The sequence below is a fragment of the Dendrobates tinctorius genome, unplaced genomic scaffold (genome assembly GCF_039654945.1).
Source record: "Dendrobates tinctorius isolate UK_male_01 unplaced genomic scaffold, ASM3965494v1 ptg000049l, whole genome shotgun sequence".
Lineage (NCBI taxonomy): Eukaryota > Metazoa > Chordata > Amphibia > Anura > Dendrobatidae > Dendrobates > Dendrobates tinctorius.
Genome location: NW_027361717.1, coordinates 26,744,051 through 26,769,075, shown reverse-complemented (window position 1 = coordinate 26,769,075; position 25,025 = coordinate 26,744,051). Strand labels below are relative to the sequence as shown.

The 25,025-nt window shown below is 42.3% G+C and overlaps 1 protein-coding gene across 1 annotated transcript; it reads left to right on the top strand.

Moving 5' to 3' along the window:
• Nucleotides 1–24,793, top strand: LOC141091170 (galactose-3-O-sulfotransferase 2-like). The gene is made up of 4 exons (XM_073576587.1): nt 1–88; nt 7,163–7,270; nt 13,062–13,572; nt 21,137–24,793. Exons 1-4 carry the CDS (start codon nt 60–62, stop codon nt 21,974–21,976), a joined length of 1,488 nt encoding a protein of 495 aa, XP_073432688.1. The 5' UTR covers nt 1–59; the 3' UTR covers nt 21,977–24,793.
• The last annotated feature ends 232 nt before the right edge of the window (nt 24,794–25,025 follow it).

The following is a 25,025-nucleotide window of genomic DNA, read 5'->3' as shown; positions in this document are numbered from 1 at the left end:
GATTTTTCTGAGAGACAACGACAGCATAAGAGGAACTGAAATTTTCTAAGGATACTGTAATGGCGCATGGCTGGAAAACAAGACTCAGGTAAATGTATTTAATTCTTATCATTTGATCATACAGCAGAATTGTTACATCGGTATCTACAGCATTAATCGGAATGACATTTTCAGAGATCCATGCACTTATTGCAGAAACAACACAATTAAGATTTCTGGAAAAGATATATATGATGCGGTAGGATTCACTTCTGGGAGAAATTCTGGGGTTTAAATAGATGTCCATATACATGTCATAAAGCCAGCTGTACTGACAAACATCTATAAAAACACATAAAACACCCACTTTACCAAGGCAGTTCTCATGATTATAGCTTGAGAGCCAATGTTTTAAAGGGAACCTGTCACCGGCTTTGGCTGCTATAAGATGCAGCCACTGCCTTTCAGGGCTTATCTACAGCATTCTATAATGCTGTAGATAAGCCCCCGGTCCGACCTTCAAGAGAAGAAAAATAACTTTTAATATACTCACCCGGGGGGCGTTATGGTCCGATGGGTGTCGCAGGTCCGGGTCCTCCCATCTTCTTGCAATGCCGCCCTCCTGTTGCTTCATCGATCCCCAGCATTGCGCTTCTGCGCAGGCATACTTATCTGCCCTGTTGAGGGCAGAGCACAGTACTGCAGTGCGCAGGCGCAGGGAAAGGTCAGAGAGGCCCAGCACCTGCACACTGCAGTACTTTGCTCTGCCCTCAACAGGGCAGATAAGTATGCCTGCGCAGGAGTGCAATACCAGGGAGCAATGAAGCAACAGGAGGGCGACATCGCAAGAAGTGGGAGGCGCCAGACCCAGATCTGCGACACCCATCCGACCGGACCGCCCCCCGGGTGAGTATAATAAAACTTATTTTTCTGATCTTGCAGGTCGGACTGGGGGCTTATCTACAGCATTATAGCATGCTGTAGATACGGCAACTGCCTTTCAGGGCTTATCTTGTAGCGGCCAAAACAGGTGACAGGTTCCCTTTAAACAAAACGTGATATAAATTTGCTTCAGTTTTTAAAAGTGCAATGAAATAGAATGTGTGAACAGCTCTGCAGACTCGCCCACTTGTAGTTCCCCATAGTCAGTTGGGTGGTTGGAGAGTTGTGAAATTGGGGGAAACAATGGTATTTGGGGTGCCGCTTCTGAGGATTGTACTGTGTGTGATGTTAAGGTGGAGGAAGAGGAGGAAAAGTCACTTGATACAGCGCTTGCCATCCACTGGAGCACATGCTCTTTCTGAACCTCATCTACAAGGCGTACTGCTGTATGGCTGCCAAAGAAAGGGAGTCGAGTAACAGATGTTGTCAGTTGTCTTTGGATAGCACGAGATGCTATTTGTTCAGTAGAGCTTTCAGTAACAGTACCACCCAACCCACATACAGCTTGAACACCAAGTCTATTAGCCTCCCTCCACGACCTCGCTGTTTCCCACTTAAGTTGGATGAACCCTTCTCCTCTTTTAAATAGCTGTTTTACAACCCTAGGCCCAGACCTGCCAGTCACCTGTCACTAAATTAGCAATCAGTACTTATTGTTAGGAATCAGGGTCATTCTATGCTTATGCAGCAACCCAGATTCTCGCATTTGTCTCCAGAGGCTAAGTCCTTTTTCCCTGCTTCTGAGCATGCTCACGGGACTAGCTCTCATTGGAGTTCAGGAGTCAGGTGCTCTGGTCCTGCTCCTGATTTGATTGGTTATGCTCGGGGCTTTGGTGATTTCCGGCAGGTCCCGTACGCTATAAAAAGTGCGCATGGCCGCTATGCCATGCGCTAGTATTTTCCATACTTGCTGCTGTGTGTTTGGTGATGGATGCTTGGACTGGTGAATGACTTATTAAGAAACCCCTTCCCTCTGATAATACGAATGTGTGAGTGATTGGGATACAGCCAGTGTGCGCTCTAGCACCAGCGCGCTCAAGCTTCACCTTTTACAGCTGCCAGCATCTTGCATTGCGCCTGCTAATTGCGCTTGCAGCCGTTTTGGGCGTCCACAGTTGCGACGCTGTGCACACGTCCAGTCACGGTAAGTCCATTTGGTGGTAGTGACGTCTCTAACTACCCCAATCTCTGGCTACCGCACGTGTGCCGCTGATTATCTGTGCAGTATATACAGACTCAGCGTTTTTGTGTTTGTGTTCTTGTGTGCAGCTCTGTGAGTTCCAACAGAGCTTGCTTTTGTGCATCAGGTGCAGTCCTTCCCTGTGCACATTACCGCCTGGTGCTCTGCCTTTTCAGCAGCGGTTATTACATCTGCCGCACGGTGGATCCCGGGCGGCGAACACACTTTATTCATATTTTTTTAAGCGTGTTCCGCCGCCGTAACCTAATACTAGCGCCAGGGTCTGGCTAAAAATGGCAGATCTGCAGCAACTGTTGCAATGCGTGCGACAGCTCGAGGCTCACTTGACCACCCTTGAGAGGGCGCTCGCAGCTTCGCAGGCCACGGATGCTGCTGTCCAGGCACTTACGGATGCAGTGGGACGTATGTCCATGTCCGCCCTTGCGCCGACAGTTACCCGCCTCCCGTTACCTGAGAAATATTCTGGGGATGGCGCCTCCTGCAGGGGTTTTATCAGCCAGTGCTCGATCCATCTGGAGCTGCTGGCTGCACAATTCCCTACAGAACGGGCCAAGGTGGCCTTTATTATCTCCCTACTGTCGGGCAAGGCGCTGGAATGGGCAACGCCACTTTGGGAGCGTGGTGACCCGGATGTTTGGACCGCGGCTAATCTGCTTACCGCTATCAAGCAGGTGTTTCTTGGTCCACGGGTTACCCACGATACCTCACTCCAATTGCTTGCCTTGTCTCAAGGATCACTCTCAGTAAGTCAATACGCCGTCCGTTTTCGGACACTAGCGTCTGAGTTAGAGTGGTCTGACAAGGCACTCATCCCAGTTTTTTGGCGAGGACTAGCTGAGCACGTGAAGGATGCTCTCTCCACTAGAGAGATCCCTACCACTCTGGAGGAGCTAATCTCCATCTCCTCCCGTATCGATCTCCGTTTTTCGGAGCGTGGTTTGGAGCGTGCTCACAACAAAAGTAGAGGTACTCCGGCTCCCAAATTTTTTGAGCCTTTGGATCTGCCCGAGCCAGAGGTTCTACCCCCCGAGCCCATGGAGGTGTCTTGCGCTATTTCAGAGACATGTCCGGCACAAGAGACCATGTGCGGTTGTCACCATCTGCCTGCTGCTTCTCAGGAAGACAGCGCCCCGCAATGGTCTGATTGCGAATCGGTAGGCGAGACTTTTGTCCCTCCTCGCCAGCGGCCTAAAGTTCTCGAGTGGGCACACGCGCCCAATGCGGACGGCCATCGTGGCTATATGCAGACCACGAAGTCACTGGCCGGTTCGTATTGGTGGCAGAACAGGGCTCGGGATGTAAAAAAATTCATTCGGGCATGCACCCTATGTGCTCGGGATAGCCTTCCCGAACGGAGAGTGGCTACGCCCGCCGATACACGGCGGCCTTCTCCTAAAACTCCCATTGTTTCCCTTGTGTCCCTCCTGAGACCTGGTGATCTGGTCTCCCCCGATACCGTCCGAATCTCCCGGTTTTCGGTTTCACCTACTGGGAGATCAGGCTCGCCTTTTGACGAGTCTGAGACCTGTGCTGCTGTCAGGCACAGGCTGGTGGATCGGAGGGTTCAGGGAGGAGGGGGCCCTAGGAGGGGGTAATGTTAGGAATCTGGGTCATTCTATGCTTATGCAGCAACCCAGATTCTCACATTTGTCTCCAGAGGCTAAGTCCTTTTTCCCTGCTTCTGAGCATGCTCACGGGACTAGCTCTCATTGGAGTTCAGGAGTCTGGTGCTCAGGTCCTGCTCCTGATTTGATTGGTTATGCTCGGGGCTCTGGAGGTTTCTGGCAGGTCCCGTACGCTATAAAAAGTGCGCATGGCCGCTATGCCATGCGCTAGTATTTTCCATACTTGCTGCTGTGTGTTTGGTGATGGATGCTTGGACTGGTGAATGACTTATTAAGAAACCCCTTCCCTCTGATAATACGAATGTGAGAGTGATTGGGATACAGCCAGTGTGCGCACTAGTGCCAGCGCGCTCAAGCTCCACCTTTTACAGCAGCCAGCGTCTTGCATTGCGCCTGCTAATTGCGCTTGAAGCCGTTTTGGGCGTCCGCAGTTGCGACGCTGTGCACACGTCCAGTCACGGTAAGTCCATTTGGTGGTAGTGATGTCTCTAACTACCCCAATCTCTGGCTACCGCACGTGTGCCGCTGATTATCTGTGCAGTTTATACAGACTCAGCATTTTTGTGTTTGTGTTCTTGTGTGCAGCTCTGTGAGTTCCAACAGAGCTTGCTTTTGTGCATCAGGTGCAGTCCTTCCCTGTGCACATTACCGTCCTGGTGCTCTGCCTTTTCAGCAGCGGTTATTACATCTGCCGCACGGTGGACCCTGGGCGGCGAACACGCTTTATTTATATTTTTTTAAGCGTGTTCCACCGCCGTAACACTTATTTGCTGAGATAGTGTGTCTGGACCACACTACACCATGTGCAAATTGGTTTTAAGTGTCATAGTGTTTTTTTTTAATAAAACCCATTGATGTTATTGTGTCTCAGGGTTCTTTGGATCACTGAAATCAATCTCAGATACCTGTGATAATTAGTTTGCCATGTAAGTCCAATAAAAGGAAAACTGGATGTTCCACACTATTGAGCAGGCCACAGTTTTCAATTAACATGGGAAAGAAAAAGGATCTCTCTGCTGCCAAAAAGCATCAAATAGTGCAATGTCTTGGTCAAGGGTTAAAAACATTAGATATTTCCCGAAAACTTAAGCGTAATTATCGTACTGTTAAGAGATTTGTGGCTGATTCTGAGCACAGACGTGTTCGTGCAGATGAAGGCAGAATAAGGAAGGTTTCTGCCAGGCAAGTTCATCAGATTAAGAAAGCAGCTGCTAAAAAGCCATTACAAACCAGCAAACAGATATTTGAAGCTGCTGGTGCCTCTGGAGTCCCCCGAACCTCGTAGGATCCTTCAAAGGCTTGCTGTGGTGCATAAACCTACTATTCGGCCACCCCTAAACAGTGCTCAAAAGCAGAATCAGTTGCAGTGGGCCCAGACATACATGAAGACTAATTTTTGAAACAGTCTTGTTTACTGATGAGTGTCGAGCAACCCTGGATGGTCCAGATGAATGGAGCAGTGGATGGCTGGTGGATGGCCACCATGTCCCAACAAGGCTGCGACGTCAGCAAGGAGGTGGAGGAGTCATGTTTTGGGCCGGAATCATGGGGAAACAGCTTGTAGGGCTCTTTAAGGATCCTGAAGGTGTGAAAATGACCTCTGCAAAGTATATAGAGTTTCTGACTGACAACTTTCCTCCATGGTATAAACAGCAGAAACGTGCCTTCAGGAGCAAAATCATCTTCATGCATGACAGTGCACCATCTCATGCTGCAAAGAATACCTCTGAGTCATTGGCTGCTATGGGCATAAAAGTAGATAAACTCATGGTGTGGCCACCATCTTCCCCTGACCTCAACCCTATAGAGAACTTTTGGAGTATCATCAAGCAAAAGATCTATGAGGGTGGGAGGCAGTTCACATCAAAACAGCAGCTGTGGGAAGCTATTCTGACTTCATGCAAAGAAATACAAGCATAAACTCTCCAAAAACTCACAAGTTCAATGGATGCAAGAATTGTGAAGGTGATATCAAAGAAGGGTTCCTATGTTAACATGTAACTTGGCCTGTTAGGATGTTTTGGAGTTAAATAGCTTTTTTGTTCAGTGAATGTGACCTCCTAATGCAGCAAATTCCACAAATGAGCATTTTCAGTTCTTTAAAACATATCAAATGTTTAGAAATTCTAATGTGCGTAATAATTTGGAACAGTGCAATTTGAGTTTTTTTTCATTTTGGAGATTATACTGTTATTATTGGGAGGTTTCTTCAATAAAATTCGATGTATACTCTAACGGGTGATGACTTTTATTAGACTGACTGTCATTTGCACCGACACCTAAGGAAAATCAGAGCAAAATATAATTTGCATAATAATTTGGAAAATGGTGTATTAGTAGAAAGGATGTAGATTCTGAAATGTGGCCTTGTGTCTGGCCCACACTATTAGGCTGGTTTCACACTAGCGTTTTTTTGCACTGCGCTGCGTTCGCATACATGTGCATGCGCAATGTGCCCCTATGTTTAACATGGGTGCGCATTGTCTAGCGTTTGTATGCGTTTTTGTGCACATGCGTTTTTTTGCTGTGTGCACCTATGCGTGCCGGACGCACCCTGTTGCATTTTCTGTGCACCCAGCCTGTGTCAAAAAAACGCATGCGCACAGATGTGCAAAAAAAACACATTACAGTCTATGGAAACGCTGACGTGCACATGGACGTGCGCATGGACATGCGCACGTCAGCGTTTAAAGACGCATATGTTTTTAGAGTAAAATTGCTAAACGCTTATGCATTTGCAATGCGCACGCAGCGCAAACAAACGCTAGTGTGATACCAGCCTTACCACAAACCATTTAAATCCTATCCATCTGAAGTATCTGACTACTTGCAGCAGCAGGAGCAGCCTCTCTGAGCTGTTACACTGACAAAATGGTGCAAAAATAATATACTGAGATAGGTGGCTTAGGTATTCATGGTTACGACCAATAAGAGCTGTCTAACTAACTAACTGTCACTATATGAATGGTCATAACCATGGACACCTAAGCTACTGCAATCCCTTGCACATGATGTAAGTGACATAGCGAATCAGAAGAACTATACTAAAATTCTAAATGGAGGTATTTGCTAATATAATTAATATTCCACTTACTACATATTGAGGTAGGATATTGGAGATGGGTATACCCCTTTAACAGAGAAGCTTTGTTATAAATGTGGGATAAAATGGGCTTAATACAAACAAACATTTACTGTATATTGCACTTTTCTAACAATGGACTCAGCAAGCAGTCGGGAGAATCAATTAGTTTTGATAATGTCCGATGTAATGGGCAGGTTTTATATTTGGCTTTGGTCTCTTTGATTGATCCAGGTAAGGAATGGCAAAGAGTTGGGTCTGCCTCCAATTGTTGTAAGCTGGATCCTGGGCACGCACACTGTGGTCATTAATACATTTTGGTTTGTCTTTCAGGTTTGTCCATAGTAACATTCAGTGTTTGAAAATCTTCGGTGTCCTTTTGCTAATAACAATAGTATTATTTTTGGCCTTGCAAGTGTTGAAAACCAGCGAGTCAGAAAGGTGAGAGAACAATTGTATATAAAAGTCTAATATTAAGATAAATATCACAAATATAATAGAATTATTAATACATAATAGTTACCATATACTTATGAAGAGATGTAGGGTGAAGCTATTAGACAAAAATCTGGGGTAGTGGATTAACAACTGTTAATGTGGAGAATTATTGAATAATTACAAGTAACAGGAAGCACAAACATTTACAATGTAAAGTAGCAGGTACAACAAATATAATAGAGCTATTAGTGATTGTCTACAAATGTTCTGCAAAGCTGAATGCAGTGGGGCAAATCATCACGGCCCACTGCTGGCAGTTCTCTATGCTATTCTAGACTGATAACATCCTAATATATTCAAGCAAACCCTAATATATATGTTGGGAAGAAAAAAGATATATGACCAAGTAAATAAATGTTATATAAATACTGACAACAATCACAGAGTTATATATTAGATGACAAGACCCCAAAATACTCCATTCAGTCTGTTTTATCCACGTTAGGGTATGTGCACACGTAAGCGTTTTTTTCACATTTTTACCAAATAAAACGCTTTAGAAAAAGCTTAAAAGAAGCTTCCCTTTCATTTTAATGAGTTTTGCACTTTTTGTGCATATTGATGAGTTTTTTTCCGCAAAAAAAACACATCGCGGAACAAAACGCAGCAGGCTCATTAATTTCACGGAAAATTCCGCATTTCTAGCTATTTTCTATGAGGCTGAGGACGCTCCGGATAAAAACGCATAAAAAACACGCGGTTTTTGTGCAAAAAAACATGCAGAAAACGTGCAGAGACCACGCGGAAAATAACGTACGTTATCTGGGATGGAGTCCAATTTTCAGTCAGGAATTTTCCGCATTCAAATGTAGCAAATAAAGTGCCAAAAAATCATATGTAGATATACAGTAGAGTTCCACACAATTAATTTGTAAAGTGCAAATGCGTAAATTATAAAGTGGGGACCTAATCCACATAGGCAGGGTTGATAGTCTAGATAAGATAGCGTAAATAGACCCTATAGCGGTACAGTTCATGTTCAATAAAGTCCCCGTTCAGTGAATCCAAAGGGCACATGAAAAGTCAGTAAACACATGGAGCAAAGGAGACATATGGACTTAGTACTTACAAAATGACTGTTGCCTTGTGCGGCGCACTACCCACCAGCCCTAGCGTACCTCTAACTACTGGCTTTACTGGCTTTTTTCTGTTTTTTCTTGCTGTATTCTTTGCTGTGTTTTTCAGGATCCCAAAGATTAGCTTTGCTTCCACCATTAGCGATGGGCAACCTGAACACCTACACTGTGTCCAGAATTATTAGGCAAATGAGTATTTTGATCACATCATCCTTTTTATACATGTTGTCCTACTCCAAGCTGTATAGGCTTGAAAGCCAACTGCCAATTATGTAAATCATGTGATTTGCATCTCTGTAATGAGGAGGGGTGTGGTCTAATGACATCAACACCCTATATAAGGTGTGTTTAATTATTAGGCAACTTCCTTTCCTTTGGCAAAATGGGTCAGAAGAGAGATTTGACGAACTCTGAAAAGTCAAAAATTGTGAGATGTCTTGCAGAGGGATGCAGCAGTCTTGAAATTGCCAAACTTTTGAAGCGTGATCACCGAACAATCAAGCATTTCATGGCAAATATCCAACAGGGTCGCAAGAACGTGTTGATAAAAAAAAGGCGCAAAATAACTGCCCAAGAATTGAGGAAAATCAAGCGTGAAGCTGCCAAGATGCCATTTGCCACCAGTTTTGCCATATTTCAAAGCTGCAACGTTACTGGAGTATCAAAAAGCACGAGGTGTGCCATACTCAGGGACATGGCCAAGGTAAGGAAGGCTGAAAAACGACCACCTTTCAACAAGAAACATAAGATAAAACATCAAGACTGGGCCAAGAAATATCTTAAGACTGATTTTTGTAAGGTTTTATGGACTGATGAAATGAGAGCGACTCTTCATGGGCCAGATGGATGGGCCCGAGGCTGGATCAGTAAAGGGGAGAGAGCTCCACTCTGACTCAGACGCCAGCAAGGTGGAGGTGGGGTACTGGTGTGGGCTGGTATCATCAAAGAGGAACTTGTGGGACCTTTTCGGGTTGAGGATGAGTGAAGCTCAACACCCAGACCTACTGCCAGTTTCTGGAAGACACCTTCTTCAAGCAGTGGTACAGGAAGAAGTCGGTATCGTTCAAGAAAAACATGATTTTCATGCAGGACAATGTCCATCACCTGCATCCAAATACTCCACAGCGTGGCTGGCCAGTAAAGGTCTAAAAGAAGAAAAAAATAATGACATGACCCCCTTGTTCACCTGATCTGAACCCCATAGAGAACCTGTGGTCCCTCATAAAATGTGAGATCTACAGGGAGGGAAAACATTAAACCTCTCAGAACAGTGTCTGGGAGGCTGTGGTGGCTGCTGCATGCAATGTTGATCGTAAACAGATCAAGCAACTGACAGAATCTATGGATGGAAGGCTTTTGAGTGTCATCATAAAGAAAGGTGGCTATATTGGTCACTGATTTTTAATTTTTTTTTTTGAATGTCAGAAATGTTTATTTCTAAATTTTGTGTTATATTGGTTTACCTGGTGAAAATAAACAAGTGAGATTGGTATATATTTGGTTTTTATTAAGTTGCCTAATAAATCTGCACAGTAATAGTTACCTGAAAAAACAGATATCCTCCTAAGATAGCCAAATCTAAAAAAAAACCATTCCAACTTCCAAAAATATTAAGCTTTGATATTTATAAGTCTTTTGGGTTGATTGAGCATATAGTTGTTGTTCAATAATAAAAAGAATCCTCTCAAATACAACTTGCCTAATAATTCTGCACGCTGCACGCAGTGCATGGACCCCGAACACTGACTCTATAAAGATGTAATACCCTATGGCAGGGCCGGTTTTAGACAAAGTGAGGCCCTGGGCAAAAAGTTTAGAGTGGGATCCCAAATTCTCACACCATCACACAGAAACATTTCTGTTGTATTTACATGCCCTGAGTTCAGGCCGCTAAACGAGCACGATCGACAATATTAAAGTCGTTCAAAGCTTGATTCCTGTCCTCTTTACTCTGGCTGAGGAAGAATGATGGGGACAGATAGTCTTTGATACAGTATAATGCATGTCCCATATAGTACATATAGTAGAATGCACTCCTCTTGGTCCTTGATAGAGTATATTACAGCCCCCTTCAGAGTATAATACAGCCCCCCTCAGAGTATAATGCAGACCCCTCATAGATTATAATGCATCCCCCTCACAGTATAATGCAGCACTCCTCAGAGTATAATGCAGCCCCCTCAGAGAATAATGCAGCCTTTTGGCGCCAAAGTCCTCCATATTTATGGCTGTCATCTTGTCACTCACTTCATCAGACTCAATCAATCCCAGTCTTTTTCACATTTAGTTCTTCAATCACATCCGGTAATTTACTCACAATTGTAGTAACTTCATCCCACACTCTTCGGGTCAAACTTGTCACATCCAATTTCTTCTCAGCATTTCTTTTTATCTCCTTACTGGTCACACTTGAATCTCCATCTCTTCCTGCGGTTTCTCTGCACTGTAAGGTGTCGGCATCCTGCCAGCTACGCCAATTGTAAAGGTCGACCAGGGCAGTACTCATGTCCAAGTATCTCGGGCACTGTATACCCTGGCCTCCCAGAGCATTGCCTAACCTGACCATAACCCAAACTGCACTGTCTCTACCAAGTACATGGTGCAGAAGCATAACAACACATAATATATAAATAATACAGCAACATGAAATATACGATAGTACGCTACAACGGTATAAAATATATAAATATATGTGTATATCTAATATATAAAGCTCAAAGTGTGTATGTATGTATGTATGTATGTGTGTGTGTGTGTGTGTGTATAGGCATCCGCACCGTCGCAGCTACAGCCACAAAATTTGGCACAGTCACACGTCTGGACCCCGAGAGCGTCCTAAGTTATGTTGTGAGGTGAAATTTTAACCCCGCGCGTTCCAATTTACCAAACAATTTTGCCCCTATCTACATAATGGGGAAAAAGTGTGTGCGTGTCAAGCCCCGCCCCTCATTATGATGTCATAAAGCCCCTATCTACATAATGGGGAAACAGTGTGTGTGTATCAAGCCCCGCCCCTCATTATGATGTCATAATGGTTGCCATGGCAACGCTGATGTCATCATAGGTTGCAAGCCTCAACGCTCATTATGATGTCATAATGGTTGACTATGGGATGGAGGATGTGTGATGGGTATATGGGCACTGGACTATGGGATGGAGGATATGTATGACGGATATATGGGCATGGGACTATGGGATGGAGGATGTGTGATGGGTATATGGGCACTGGACTATGGGATGGAGGATGTATAATGGGTATATGGGCATGGGACTATGGGATCGTGGATATGTATGATGGGTATATGGGCATGGGACTATGAGATGAAGGATGTGTGATGGGTATATGGGCACTGGACTATGGGATGGAGGATGTATGATGGGTATATGGGCACTCTACTATGGGATGGAGGATATGTATGATGGGTATATATGGGCACGGGACTATGGGATGAGGATGTGTATGATGGGTATATAGGCACTCTACTATGGGATGGAGGATATGTATGATGGGTATATGGGCACTGGACTATGAGATGGAGGATGTGTGATGGGTATTTGGGCATGGGACTATGGGATGGATGATGTGTGATGGGTATATGGGCACGGGACTATGGGATGGAGGATATGTATAATGGGTATATGGGCATGGGACTATGGGATCGTGGATATGTATGATGGGTATATGGGCATGGGACTATGAGATGAAGGATGTGTGATGGGTATATGGGCACTCGACTATGGGATGGCGAATATGTATGATGGGTATATGGGCACGGCACTACGAGATGAAGGATGTGTGATGGGTATATGGGCACTCGACTATGGGATGGCAAATATGTATGATGGGTATATGGGCACGGCACTATGAGATGAAGGATGTGTGATGGGTATATGGGCACTCGACTATGGGATTGCGAATATGTATGATGGGTATATGGGCACGGGACTATGGGATGGAGAATATGTATGATGGGTATATGGGCATGGGCCTATAGGATGGTGGATATGTATGATGGGTATATGGGCACGGGACTATGGGATGGCGGATAATTATAATTTGTTATAACTAATCACAGTTAGTTACTATGCCCGGGCAGCGCCGGGCTCTTCAGCTAGTATATATATATATATATATATATATATAAACATACATAATAACAACATGGAGGTTTAATGGGGTAAGATCCTCAACCCCTTACACATTTTGTAGGACAAAGACTGTTTACTGTCACACATTGGTCAGGGACATTGCATTTATCAGGCATTGTTCAATTTCACAACTTAGTCTAAGGTCTAAGAGGTAAGGTTTCTCCTTGTGGAGAGTGACATACCAGCTCTGACTTGTCAAGGTAAGGAGGATTATTAGCCGTGCAATGCTCCTCTGGGAAATTTAATATGCAAATTGCCTCTTCAGAGAGAAAGAGGACTTGAACTGAGCTGGTATGTCAGAATCGGTCTCTTCTTCTCTATAAGTAAAAGACACCATCATCAAATCTGACCAAACTCAATATCTGATTCTAGTTATCTATCAACTGAGAAACGTGGATAAAGTTTTAACAGTATTCTTCATTTAAAGTGTAAATGTATCAAAATTATTAACTTACATGACTAGAATTGTTTTAATAACTAGCCTCAAAAGTTATCTTATTCTCATGCAGGTATACTATACATGAGATTCCTTTCATCTCAAATCTATTACCTTTCAATAATGGAGACGGAGTTACTTATGGATTCGAAAGGAGTGACAATAATTATGTCAGAGAACAAGATATTGCATCTGAACTTTTACATTATTTGCAAAAAGATCAATTGTCTGAGAGATTAAAAGGGCCGAGGTGGAAGGAAATGTTAATGACTTTAAAATCAAGAATAAGAAGCAAAACAGTCTTAACTGAGGAATCAGATGCCAGGAGCGAACAAGACACAAAATCTTGTCAACCCAAGAAAAACATCTTCTTCCTAAAAACTCACAAGACGGCTAGCAGCTCAATTATGAACATTCTGTTCCGCTATGGAGAATTTCACAACTTAACCTTTGCCTTCCCTTCTCGCTCTTCTCAGTTCTCCTATCCTAGTTTTTTCAGAGCCTCGTATGTGAATGGATTCTCTGCAAAAACAAAAAAGATTTTTCATATTATGTGTCATCATATGCGCTTCAAGTTTACAGAGGTGAGTAATGAATGATTCAATAGTAATTTAAATGAACAAAAATAAGTAGACAATTTATTATTTCAACTTTTAGCTCCAGTTGCTTGTTGACTAGCAGAGCAAATTGCATTAAAGTGAGTGTACGAAGTTGGAAGTTATGCCCTATCCATCTGATAAGGGACAACTTCCCAATTGCTAGGACTCATAATGCTGGGCCTCCCACTAGTTCCAATAATATAGGCTTTGAAGATCCTCGTGTGAAAGAATTGGTGATTGATCATTCTCACCTCTGCTTCATTTTTTCTAAATCGGACCACTGGAGATAAGAGAGCACATCCTTTGGCTGATGATCAGCATTCCCATAAACAATATAATGAGTGGCAGTACGAATGGTTGACCACCGCTCCATTTACAAGGGGCTCTTCAGAGCCCAAGTTCCCAGTATCGATGGACGTTTTAATGGTCAGACTCCTAGCGATCAGGGAGTTATCCCCTTTTCAAAGGACAGGGGACAACTTCCCAACTTGATAGAACCTCTTTAAGGTTGATGTTTCCAATTTTCTTTAGCTCATTTAGAAGCTTTGCTATATACAGGGGGCTAAAATAAAGAAAGTCATTAAATTATTAAGAATGATAAAAAAATAGCTCTTTTAGAATCATAGAACGGTAGAGTTGGAAGGGACCTCCTGGGTTGTCTGGTCATCTTTCGATGCTGGAGACCTAGCTAAAGTCCCAACCTTCTGGAATAGTAGCTTAAAGCTATTTCAAACAAAAACTATATCTCCAATACACATTGTTCTGCCTTCATACACGTTGACACGGTGTGCACTCTAGCATAAAGCATAAACCACAGCTCTGTCTTCCAAAATAAGCAGACTGTTCTCTGTAGTCTAACTTGTTTATTTGTGAAGAGTATAGAGCATGTGAGCGAGCGGTAAAACTATAAAGAATACAAACGGCATGCGTAAGTATTGGGCAGATGATCACACAGCTAACACAATTACATGAAGTATTCAGTGTGATGCAACATACATAGAAAAATCACAGGTGTCTAATTACATCTACTGAGCACTGACTGCTATACAGCTAATAACATCTCTGTAACACTGCATTGTAAGAAAGATATTAAGCTTACCAGATACGCTTTACCCAGTTAACAAACTCAAGTTGGAGAGTTAAAAAGAGGACAGATAAACAGCGTGCATCCTATGATATACACAGAAGAAAATGGCACCTTCTTTATCCCAGAATACATTGCTTCCTTCCCACAAAGCATTGCTTCAATCCCATAGTGCATTGCTTCTGTTAAAGTCACAGACTGTAAATGCTATTTCAGACACAGCTATAAATTCAACCACCACTAGATGGTGCTATAAATAACCCAACACATAATACAAAACACATTTGCCCTATTCAGAGGGCAGAACACAAATAATCTCTCGGCTTGGCCTTTACAGTGAACCTGTTGACTGATACTTGTTGCCGTATCCATGGGCAGCATGGCCCTGGCCATGACACTGGCTGTATGGATGTTGATCTCCATGAGTTCATTCATCCTCATTTTTCACTGGCTGTATGATGTCAGCCAGGTATGTCTGACTCTGAAACGCTGCATAGTTTCAGAGAAAACTATAGTTTAAAAGCCTGTAGACTAGTCGGATAGGTGAATCCTCACCGACTTCACCTCACCTGCTGCCCTGGATTGACAGACCTCTGCCTGTCCACCTGGGCAGCATGTATCAGCTGACAGGTTCACTTTAATATGTTTCAGGCAGCGTTCGCTTAGTCGAAAGTGCAAGATCTCACAATAACATGGGATATCTCAAGTTTTGACACTTAAGCTTCCATGGAGGGCTGTGGAATGTCGCTTAGCATGTTAGTACGGCAGGCTTCCACATCCCATAATTGTGGACCAGACTTCTTCTGTAGAATTTGGTCTTTTATGAGTTGCTCAGGGCCAGTTTTCTTAATTTTTAATCAGTTACTTTTTTATATTTAGTATATGACTAGTAAGTGTGTTCTTACATGAAAAAGTCAAATATTCAGGATTGAGAGTCCTCAGTAGTTGATACCTTTTAATGGCTAACTGAAAAGATGGTAATACATTGCAAGCTTTCGAGACTACTCAGGTCTCTTCATCAGGCTAGCCATTAAAAGGTATCAACTACTGAGGACTCTCAATCCTGAATATTTTTCTATCCACTGGCTAACACGGTACAAAGATATACATCTTTCCTGTATGAAAAAAGTCAGTGACCGGCACATTTTAACCTCCCTACAGACATAATATTTTGACATATTTAGTTGGAATTTATTAACACTCATTTTTTTTATTTGACTTTAAATGGACAGTATACAGCTTTGGCAAAAATTAAGAGACCACTGCACAGTTTTATAAAAATCAGCTTCTCTACATGTCTGACAGCCATTCCATTCCAGTGTCAGTTGAATTCCAACCAGAGTACACCTCATTCTACTTAATGTGCTTCTGATTAGGTGATCACCTGAACCAAATCTTATTTAACGAAGGAAAGTATAAAAAAACCCTGCTGTGGTGTTCACAATCCTCTTGCAACAGGACAAGCTGGATGGCAAAACAAGTGCTAGTAATATCCCAAAAGTAATAGGAATGAAAAAATAACTTTCAACCATGTCAAAGGAGTTGAAAAGAAAAGTCTTGAGTGAGGAAAAGAAGGGCTCAATTCTTGCTTTACTAGCAGAAACACAGTGAGCGTCATTTTGCCTCCAACCTTAAAATTTCTAAGACAGCAGTCCATTATAACAAGGGCAAGCAGCAGACATTGGGAACAACAAATCTACTGACCGGCAAAGGGCGAAAATGACTCTCCAATGACCGGGATGACCATCATCTTATTCGAATAAAAGTCAGTAGGCAATATGTTGCTCACCAGTAAGTCCTCTGACCTGACCGATCCATGTAAGCAGGAAACACAGCCACCCGTCGGCTGGGTGCATATGTTAATCCAAAGAAAAAAAGAGAATTTTGCTGGATCCTTGAATTAAAAATATCCTTGTTTTTATTAGAAAATCATTTAAAAAAATCACATCAGGGTAGACAGTAACTGGTTGACGCGTTTCAGCGGAAGCCTTAGTCGTAACAAATTACATAATCTGGTGCAATCGCTTAAAAACACAATACCACTCCCATTTAGTGAGATCATACATATAATTATTTACAAAGAACATATGTGAGAAGCCATGCAATTGAGAGGAAACAGTCTTAAGCCACAATGGCATAACAAATTAAACAGAATAAATATAAAAATATATACATCGGAATTTCATGAATGGAGGGTACAATTTTTTTGCAAGGAAAAAAAAATAATACAATGAGGGAGTTGATCAAGGCATTATTTAAATATTGATGATTTAGGTTAATCAAAAAAGGGGCTATGGAATATTAGCCTATATTGCATTTTTTGGAAAAACAAGAATAGACAGACCAAAAAGGGGAGGTAATTGGAGAAAAATATTATTAAAACATGAAGCATTATGGATTATGAAACTTAAAATCAGAATTCCTTTTGGATTGAATTTTCGCAATGACCCTATCAATTTATATTGAAAAAATAGGGAAAGGAAAGAAGTGCTTTACAATCTTGATTAATAGGCTAATATCCCATAGACCCCTTTTTTTGATTAACTTAAATCATCAATGTTTAAATAATGCCTTGATGAACTCCCTCATTCTATTGTTTTATTTTTTTTCCTTGCAAAATAATTGTACTCTCCATTCATGAAATTCCAATGTACCGTATATATTTTTATATTTATTCTGTTTGAGGTCTGCAAGCACTGCATCTTTTTGTTTTTTTGACCATTTCTCATTTTCTGAAAATAAATACAAAATTTAGTACTTGGAAATTCGAAGACATGTTGTCAGTAGTTTATAGAATAAAAGAACAATTTACATTTTACTCAAAAAAATACATATAAAGAGAAAAATCAGACAAACTGAAAATGTTGCAGTCGTCTCTTAATTTTTGCCATAGCTGTATATTTCATTATGCATCTAAAAAATATCAAAACAATGCAATAGGGTCTTTGAAAAATTAAAATATGTGGATTTATTATCACCACATACTGTAGTGTACAACATTTCAGCTCAGCTATTAGCCTTTCTCAAGCTTGTGATTTGTGGAAAGCTATTTGTTGAGCAGAAAAATTGTACACTACGTGGTGCTAATAAATCCACACTTTTTCAAAGATGCTGTTACTGTTGTCTTTTTTCATATTTTTTGGATTACTGTCAAGGTGGTGGTACATCTGTTACAGAACCCCCCAGCACACTGAATAGGAGATGTATGCCCTTAATGCAGAAACTGACCAGCTTCGACCTCCGTGGGGAGACGTAAACAAGATGTCCCACTTCTGACCTCCCCCCACCTTTGTAAATCCCACGGCTATTGTAATGTACGTCTGGCGTCTTAATTGGAGCCTGTTATCTATTGGCAGGACACTCATTGATTGTCCTGCCCTCTGTATATATATATTGTGAGACCGATGAGTAAAATGTTGTCACACTGGAAATACATGGAGTAGCAGGGATCTTTTATATGTTCCCATGTTACAAAGCCTTTCGAGCCAGCGTGCTTCATCCAGAAGTGAGGAAAAGCAGAGTGAACCTCCTGAGAAAATGGGTGGTAATGTAAGAGGTATTACAACACAGAAGACCCCGTTACAACATCCTTATGCCAACGTGCAGACGGCATTCTGGTTTATACGAGATGTTGATCATTATGATTTAAATGTACAGAAATGTCTTTCTGCCAACAATTAACTCACTGTATGCAGTAATCATTTTTGAGAGCTACACTAAGGGCCCCGTCACACATAGCAATCTCGCTAGCGAGATCGCTGCTGAGTCACAACTTTTGTGACACAACAGCGATCTCACCAGTGAGATCGCTGTGTGTGACAGTGATCAGCGACCGGCCCCCCTGCCGGTATCGCTGATCGCTGCAAGAAACCTCTGGACATTTTTTTCGTCACTGATCTCCCGCTGGCCAGCACGCATTGCTGCATGTGACAGGCGGGAGACCAGCGATCAGCTGTAAAATAATAAAAAAAATAAAAAATATTGTTATTCTTACCTTCCGGCGTCCCGCGCAGTCTTCCCGCCTCTCTCCACGCTCCCGGTCCCAGTAATCCTTTGCAAGAATGACCGCGAGACTTTGCGATCCCGCGAGAACGGACGTCATCGCGGTAATTCCCGCAAAGGATTACTGGGACCGGAATGTGGAGAGAGGCGGGAATGCTAAGCGGGACGTCGGAAGGTGAGAATTACAATATTTTTTATTTTAATTCTATTTTTGACATGAATATTTCATCAGCGCTAACGAACACAGCGATGCCGCGCGCGCGGCGTCGCTGTGCTGATCGCTGGTGAAGCTGTCTGTTTGACAGCTCACCAGCGATCACATAGCGACTTACTAGCGATCCTGACACGTTGATATCGTTGTCTGGATCGCTGGTAAGTCGCTATGTGTGACTCCAGCTTAACAGGACCATGTTGCTAGCTATACCTTTTTTACATCCTGGGAAAACAATAGAGGGAAAATAATGGGGAAAAATGTCAGCTCACCATCTGTTGCAGCATCTTGCTGGATGAAGTAACATCTCCCGGAGCCGTCTTGGACCTCAGCTAACAGAAAAGGGTGGGGGAAGAAAACCTCCAGCGATGAAATCAAAAAGGAAAGTAATCTTTTTGTAAAAAAATGAAGAACTTTTATTCTGTACAATAGTACATTAAAAAAGACATGGATCCTGGTCACCACATCCTGGGATGAACAACCAACGTGTTTCAGCTAAGAGCCTTAATCATGGTATTTCCTTTTTGATTTCATCGCTGGAGGTTTTCTTCCCACACCATTTTCTTTTATACATCCTGTACCAACCCTTTCAGATAAAGTCCTGTGTTATATAATTTTTACATTCTTACTTTGAAAATCTTGAGCGTGGCCTAAAAAAGTAGTCACATTTTAAGCTTGCACTTAGCTATATACTCCACTCAACACAGAAATTGCAACACAAAAAAAGAAAAGTCATGGAATTATGGAAATCACAGGATGGATAGGCATGTTAATGGTATGTGAATGCTGAAAAAATGGAAATAAAATATTCAAATCAGAGTGTGAGCTCGAAATCTCAAAATACATGTACTTACAAGTGGGTAGAATAAGTATCTGACAGCCTGCCAATTTTGCAAGTTTTCCCACCGATAAGAATGGAGAGGTCTGTAATTTTTGTCGTAGGTACACTTCAACTGGGAGAGACAGAATCTTAAAAAAAATCCAGAAAATCACATTTTATGATTTTTACATAACTAATGAGCATTTTATTGCATGAAATAAGTATTTGATACAATAGAAAATCAGAACTTAATATTTGGTACAGAAACCTTTGTTTGCACTTACAGAGGTCTGACATTTTCTGTAGTTCTTGACCAAGTGTACACACTGCAGCAGGAATTTTGGCCCACTGCTCCATACAGATCTTCTCCAGATCTTTCAGGTTTCGGGGTGGATGCTGGACAACATTGAGTTTCAGCTCCCTCCAAAGATTTGAGTTCAGGTCTAGAGACTGGCTAGGCTACTCCAGGACCTTGAAATGCTTCTTACGGAGCTACTCCTTAGTTATCCTGGCTGTGTGTTTCGGGTTATTGTCATGCTGGAAGGCCCAGCAATGACCCATCTTCAATGCTCTTACTGAGGTAAGGAGGTTGTTGTCCAAAATCTCGCGATACATGACCCCATCCATCCTCCCTTCAATACTGTACAGTCTTCCTGTCTCCTTTGCAGAAAGGCACGCCCAAAGTATGGTTTCTATTTTTTCATAATTTGCAGATCATTAACATGTCTAACAATCCTGTGATTGCTATAATTCCATGACTTTTCCTAGTATTGCCATTTCATTGTTAAGAAAGGTATATGCTGATCTACAGGAGCTCAGCGCTTACACCAGAATTCAGTGACTTACTGCTGAGTCCATAGTTTCCATTGGATGTATACAAATACAGTAGGCAGAAAATCAGAACTGATCAGTGATCGTTGTTACTGTAACCAGAAATTTTATTTGAAATAAACCTATTGGTACAAAAAAAAGACAACAAAGTTAGAAACATTAGACGTAGCGCAGTCAAAATGTCCATGGATCTTTTTAAGTGAAAATGTATTTTCTGTGCTGTTTATTTTATTAGTTATTTAAGCTATTTCCTTCCTTTTTCTCACCCCATTTGTATTCCCTCACACCCTCTTAGGAAGAACAACAAATGACATCTTCTCCTTCCTGATTGATATTTAAATTACGGTTTAATGGCCTTGATGACTGTAACTCTTGTGCGCCACATTATGGTGCACAAGCTGTGTTACCCATGGACACGTTGTGTGACAGCTGCATGACTTTTTATTTTAGAACACAACCACAACACACATGACTTGTGTTAGGTTTTCAGGATCCACAATGATAAAATCCAAAGCAAATTGTACATTTTTTTATTTTGGAAATGTTTTGAATATATGGTTACTAAGAATTAATAATTACCTAATTTATAAATTTTAAACAGGTAGAAAAAGTGATGCCAGAGGACACGTTCTACTTCACCATCCTGCGAAATCCAATCTCTCAGATGGAATCATCTTTTTCCTACTACAAGGGCTATGGAGATTTCAAAAAGGCTAAAAATCTGGAAGATTTTTTGAACAATTCTAAAATATTTTACACAAATACAGACAGACTGACCAACCTCGCTAAGAATTATATGACTTTTGATTTAGGTTTTGAGCTTAATGGTTCCCCTGAGCAATCAGTATTAGCATGGCACGCAATGGATAACATATTTGATCTGGTGCTGATCACAGAATATTATGATGAGTCTCTTATTCTCCTGAAGGACGCTCTCTGCTGGTCTTTTTATGATGTTCTGTCTATCCCTCTCAATAGTAGGAGCAACAATAGTAGGAAAACACTAACTCTAGTAACTCAAGAAAAGATAAAATCTTGGAATAATTTGGACTGGGAGATGTATGTCTACTTCAATAATTCTTTCTGGAAACGTATACAGACATTTGGAGTGGAACGTATGGAACATGAGGTTAAAGAGCTACAAAAAATAAGGACTTTGATGTCCGAGAAATGTCTGGAGGACGAGGTTGACCCCAAAAAAATAAAGGACAAGTCAATGAAGCCATATCAATCTGGGATGGCCAAGATCCTTGGTTACAACTTAAAGGTTGGACTATCAGAGGACGATGAGCTGCTGTGCAAAAGACTCATCACTCCAGAACTTCAGTACAATAGAATTCTACAAAATAAGCAGAAGAATAAGCTCATAACAAGGACAACAACTGCGCAAATTTCAGGAATGCCAGTGGAAAATGTTACTACGTCAACATTGAAGATATGAACCATTGTCAACATGTAACCTTGCTATAAAAACTGTGACATTCACTGTGCCCACCCAACAACCCTCATTCCACAAGCTCTAATAAATGTTCACTTACAGCAGTAAAGGTTTGCTTGGAAACACTGACAGGCCTAAAAATACAGGACATGCAATTTTAGCCCATAAAATGATAGAAAACAAATGCACCTAATTATAATCAAACAGTCCATCTGGTGCTGCTGGTATCCTATTTGCAGGGGGATCAGCGCTCGATATTTTTTTTCCTTTTGCTCCTATACAGGATCATAAATAAGAATGCAGATATGATCACAGCCTTAAACAATAACATTTCAACAATATCATCCTTATTGCCACTTTCTATCACTCCAGAAATGTGCATAAGGCCGCAGGGCGGGTTTTAGACAAAGTGGGACCCTGAGCAAAAGTTTAAAGTGGGGCCCTAAATGCTCACATATTGCACGATCACACAGTCACATTTCTGTTGTATTTACATGCGCAGAGTTCAGGCCGTTAAACGCTCATGATCAACAATATTGATGTCATTTGATGCTTGTTTCCCGGCCTCTTTACTCCGGCTGGGGAAGAATGATGAGGACATTAACCCTCATACAATTTCAGATTCCCTACACTCATCACTATCCCCAATCTCCTCTTTTTCATGTCCTGATCTGGCTGTACACCACTACAATGACACTCTCAGAAGCACCCTGGACCAGCTCCCCCACCCTCAGAACCTCCAAACACAGAGTAAAACAGCCCTGGCCCACATTGCAAATTCGATTTCTCCAGCAATGCTCTAGGAGTGCAGCACGCCTATGAAAGAAAACTCGATCACCAGAAAACTTTATCCACTACAAATTTATGTTACGGACCTATAACGCTGCCCTTAACCTCGCCAAACAGACTTCACCACCCTGATCTCCTCACTGTCTAACAACCCAAAAAAAATTTGACACCTTTCACTCCCTCTTCAGTCCAAAAACACAGGCCCCTATCACAGACATCTGTGCTGATGAACTGACCTCACACTTTATAGAGAAAATAGTGTGAGGTCGTCAAGTGTCACAACTCCAATCCCTCCCCACATCTCCTCTGGCTCAATCTTCACATTTGATCTCATCACAGAAGCAGAAGTCTCAAGGCTCCTTTCTTCTTCTTGTCCGACTATATGCACTACTGACCCCATTCCCTCACATGTCCTCCAGTCTCTCTCTCTCCTGTCGTCACTACCCATCTAACTACAATCTTCAATTTCTCCCTCTCTTCTGATATTTTCCCCTCCTCCTTCAAACACTACCTTTACTCCATTATTAAAATAACGCGCTCTCAACCCATCCTGCACAAATAGCTACAGACCAGTCTCCTACCTCCCATTCATCTCTAAACTCTTGGAGTGCCTGGTCCACTTCTGCCTTACCAGTTACCTCTCCACTCACTCTCTCCTAGATCCATTACAGTCCGGCTTCCGCCCCCTACATTCTACATAAACTGCACTCATCAAACTGACTAATGACCTTCTGACAGCAAAATGTAACGGTGACCACTCTCTGCTTATTCTTCTCGACCTCTCTGCAGCTTTCAACACTATTGACCACCATCTCCTTCTCTCTATGCTCCAGTCAAAAGGCATAAATGGCACTGCTCTCTCCTGCTTCTTTTCCTATCTTTCTGACTGCTCCTTCAGTTTTTCGTTCGCTGGCTCCGCTTCCTTTCCTCTTCTGCAGATTTGGCTTTCAGTACCATCTTTATGCTGATGACACACAGCTATACATGTCATCCCCTGACCTTACCCCCCCCCGCTGTACTACAGAACACCAGTGACTGTCTGGCCGCAGTCCGTAGTCTCCAACATCATGTCCGCTCTCTATCTGAAACTCAACCTCTTCAAAATTGAACTTCTTCTGCGCCCTCTGTCAACTAACCTCCCTAAATCTGACATCTCCCTCTCTGTGGATGGCACCCCAATAATGCCCCAGCAGCAGGCAGCACTGTCTGGGTGTTACGTTTGACACCAATCTTTCCTTCACCTCCCATATGCAATCTCTTGCTCGCTCTTGCGGCTTACACCTAAAGAACATCTCTAGAATACACTCCTTTCTCACCATGGAAACAACAAAGTCCCTCACTGTTGCCCTGATCCACTCCAGCCTGGACTACTGTAATGCTCTATTAACTGGCCTCCCCCTCACTTGACTTCCCCCTCGCCAGTCCATCCTTACTGCAGCAGCCAGGGTCGTACATCTGGCTAATCGGTACGCAGATGCGTACACTTTTTGCTAGTCATTGCATCGGCTGCCCATTCATTATAGAATCCAGTTCAAACTGCTTTTCCTCACACACAGTGAGGCATCCCGCTACATCTCCTCCCTCATTTTTATTTATCAGCCTACCCACTCGTTATGCTCTGCAAGCGACTTTCGACTAACCTCTGCAATAATCCGTACCTCCCTCTCCCGGCTCCAAGACTTAACCCGGGTCACGCCAATCCTATGGAATGCTCTACCCCAAGAACTTAGGATTATTCACAACTTACAAAGTTTTAGGCACTCCCTAAAAACACTTCTGTTTAGGGCAGGCTAACACATTCCCTAATCAAAGTGTGTGTGTGTGTGTGTGTGTGTGTGTGTGTGTGTGTAAATGAACCCCTGTACTTTGTCTCCCCCACTTCATTGTAGATTGTAAGCTTTCACAAGCAAGGTTGTCATAATTATTCTATTATTTTTAATGTTGAAACTTATGACTTGTGTATGAACTGTTAAACTGTAAAGCGCTGTGGAATATGTTGGCACTATACAAATAAAGATTATTATGTATTTATTTATATAGTCCTTGATACAGTATAATACAGGTTCTATAAAGTACATATAGTTTAATCCACTGACCTTGGTTCTTGATAGAGTAAAATGCAGCCTTCATATAGTATAGTGCAGCCCCCCTCAGAGTATAATGCAGCCTCCTCAGAGTATAATGCAGTCCCCTCATAGAGTATAATGTAGCCCCCTCATAGAGTATAATAAAGCCCCCTCATAGAGCATATTGTTGCCCCCTC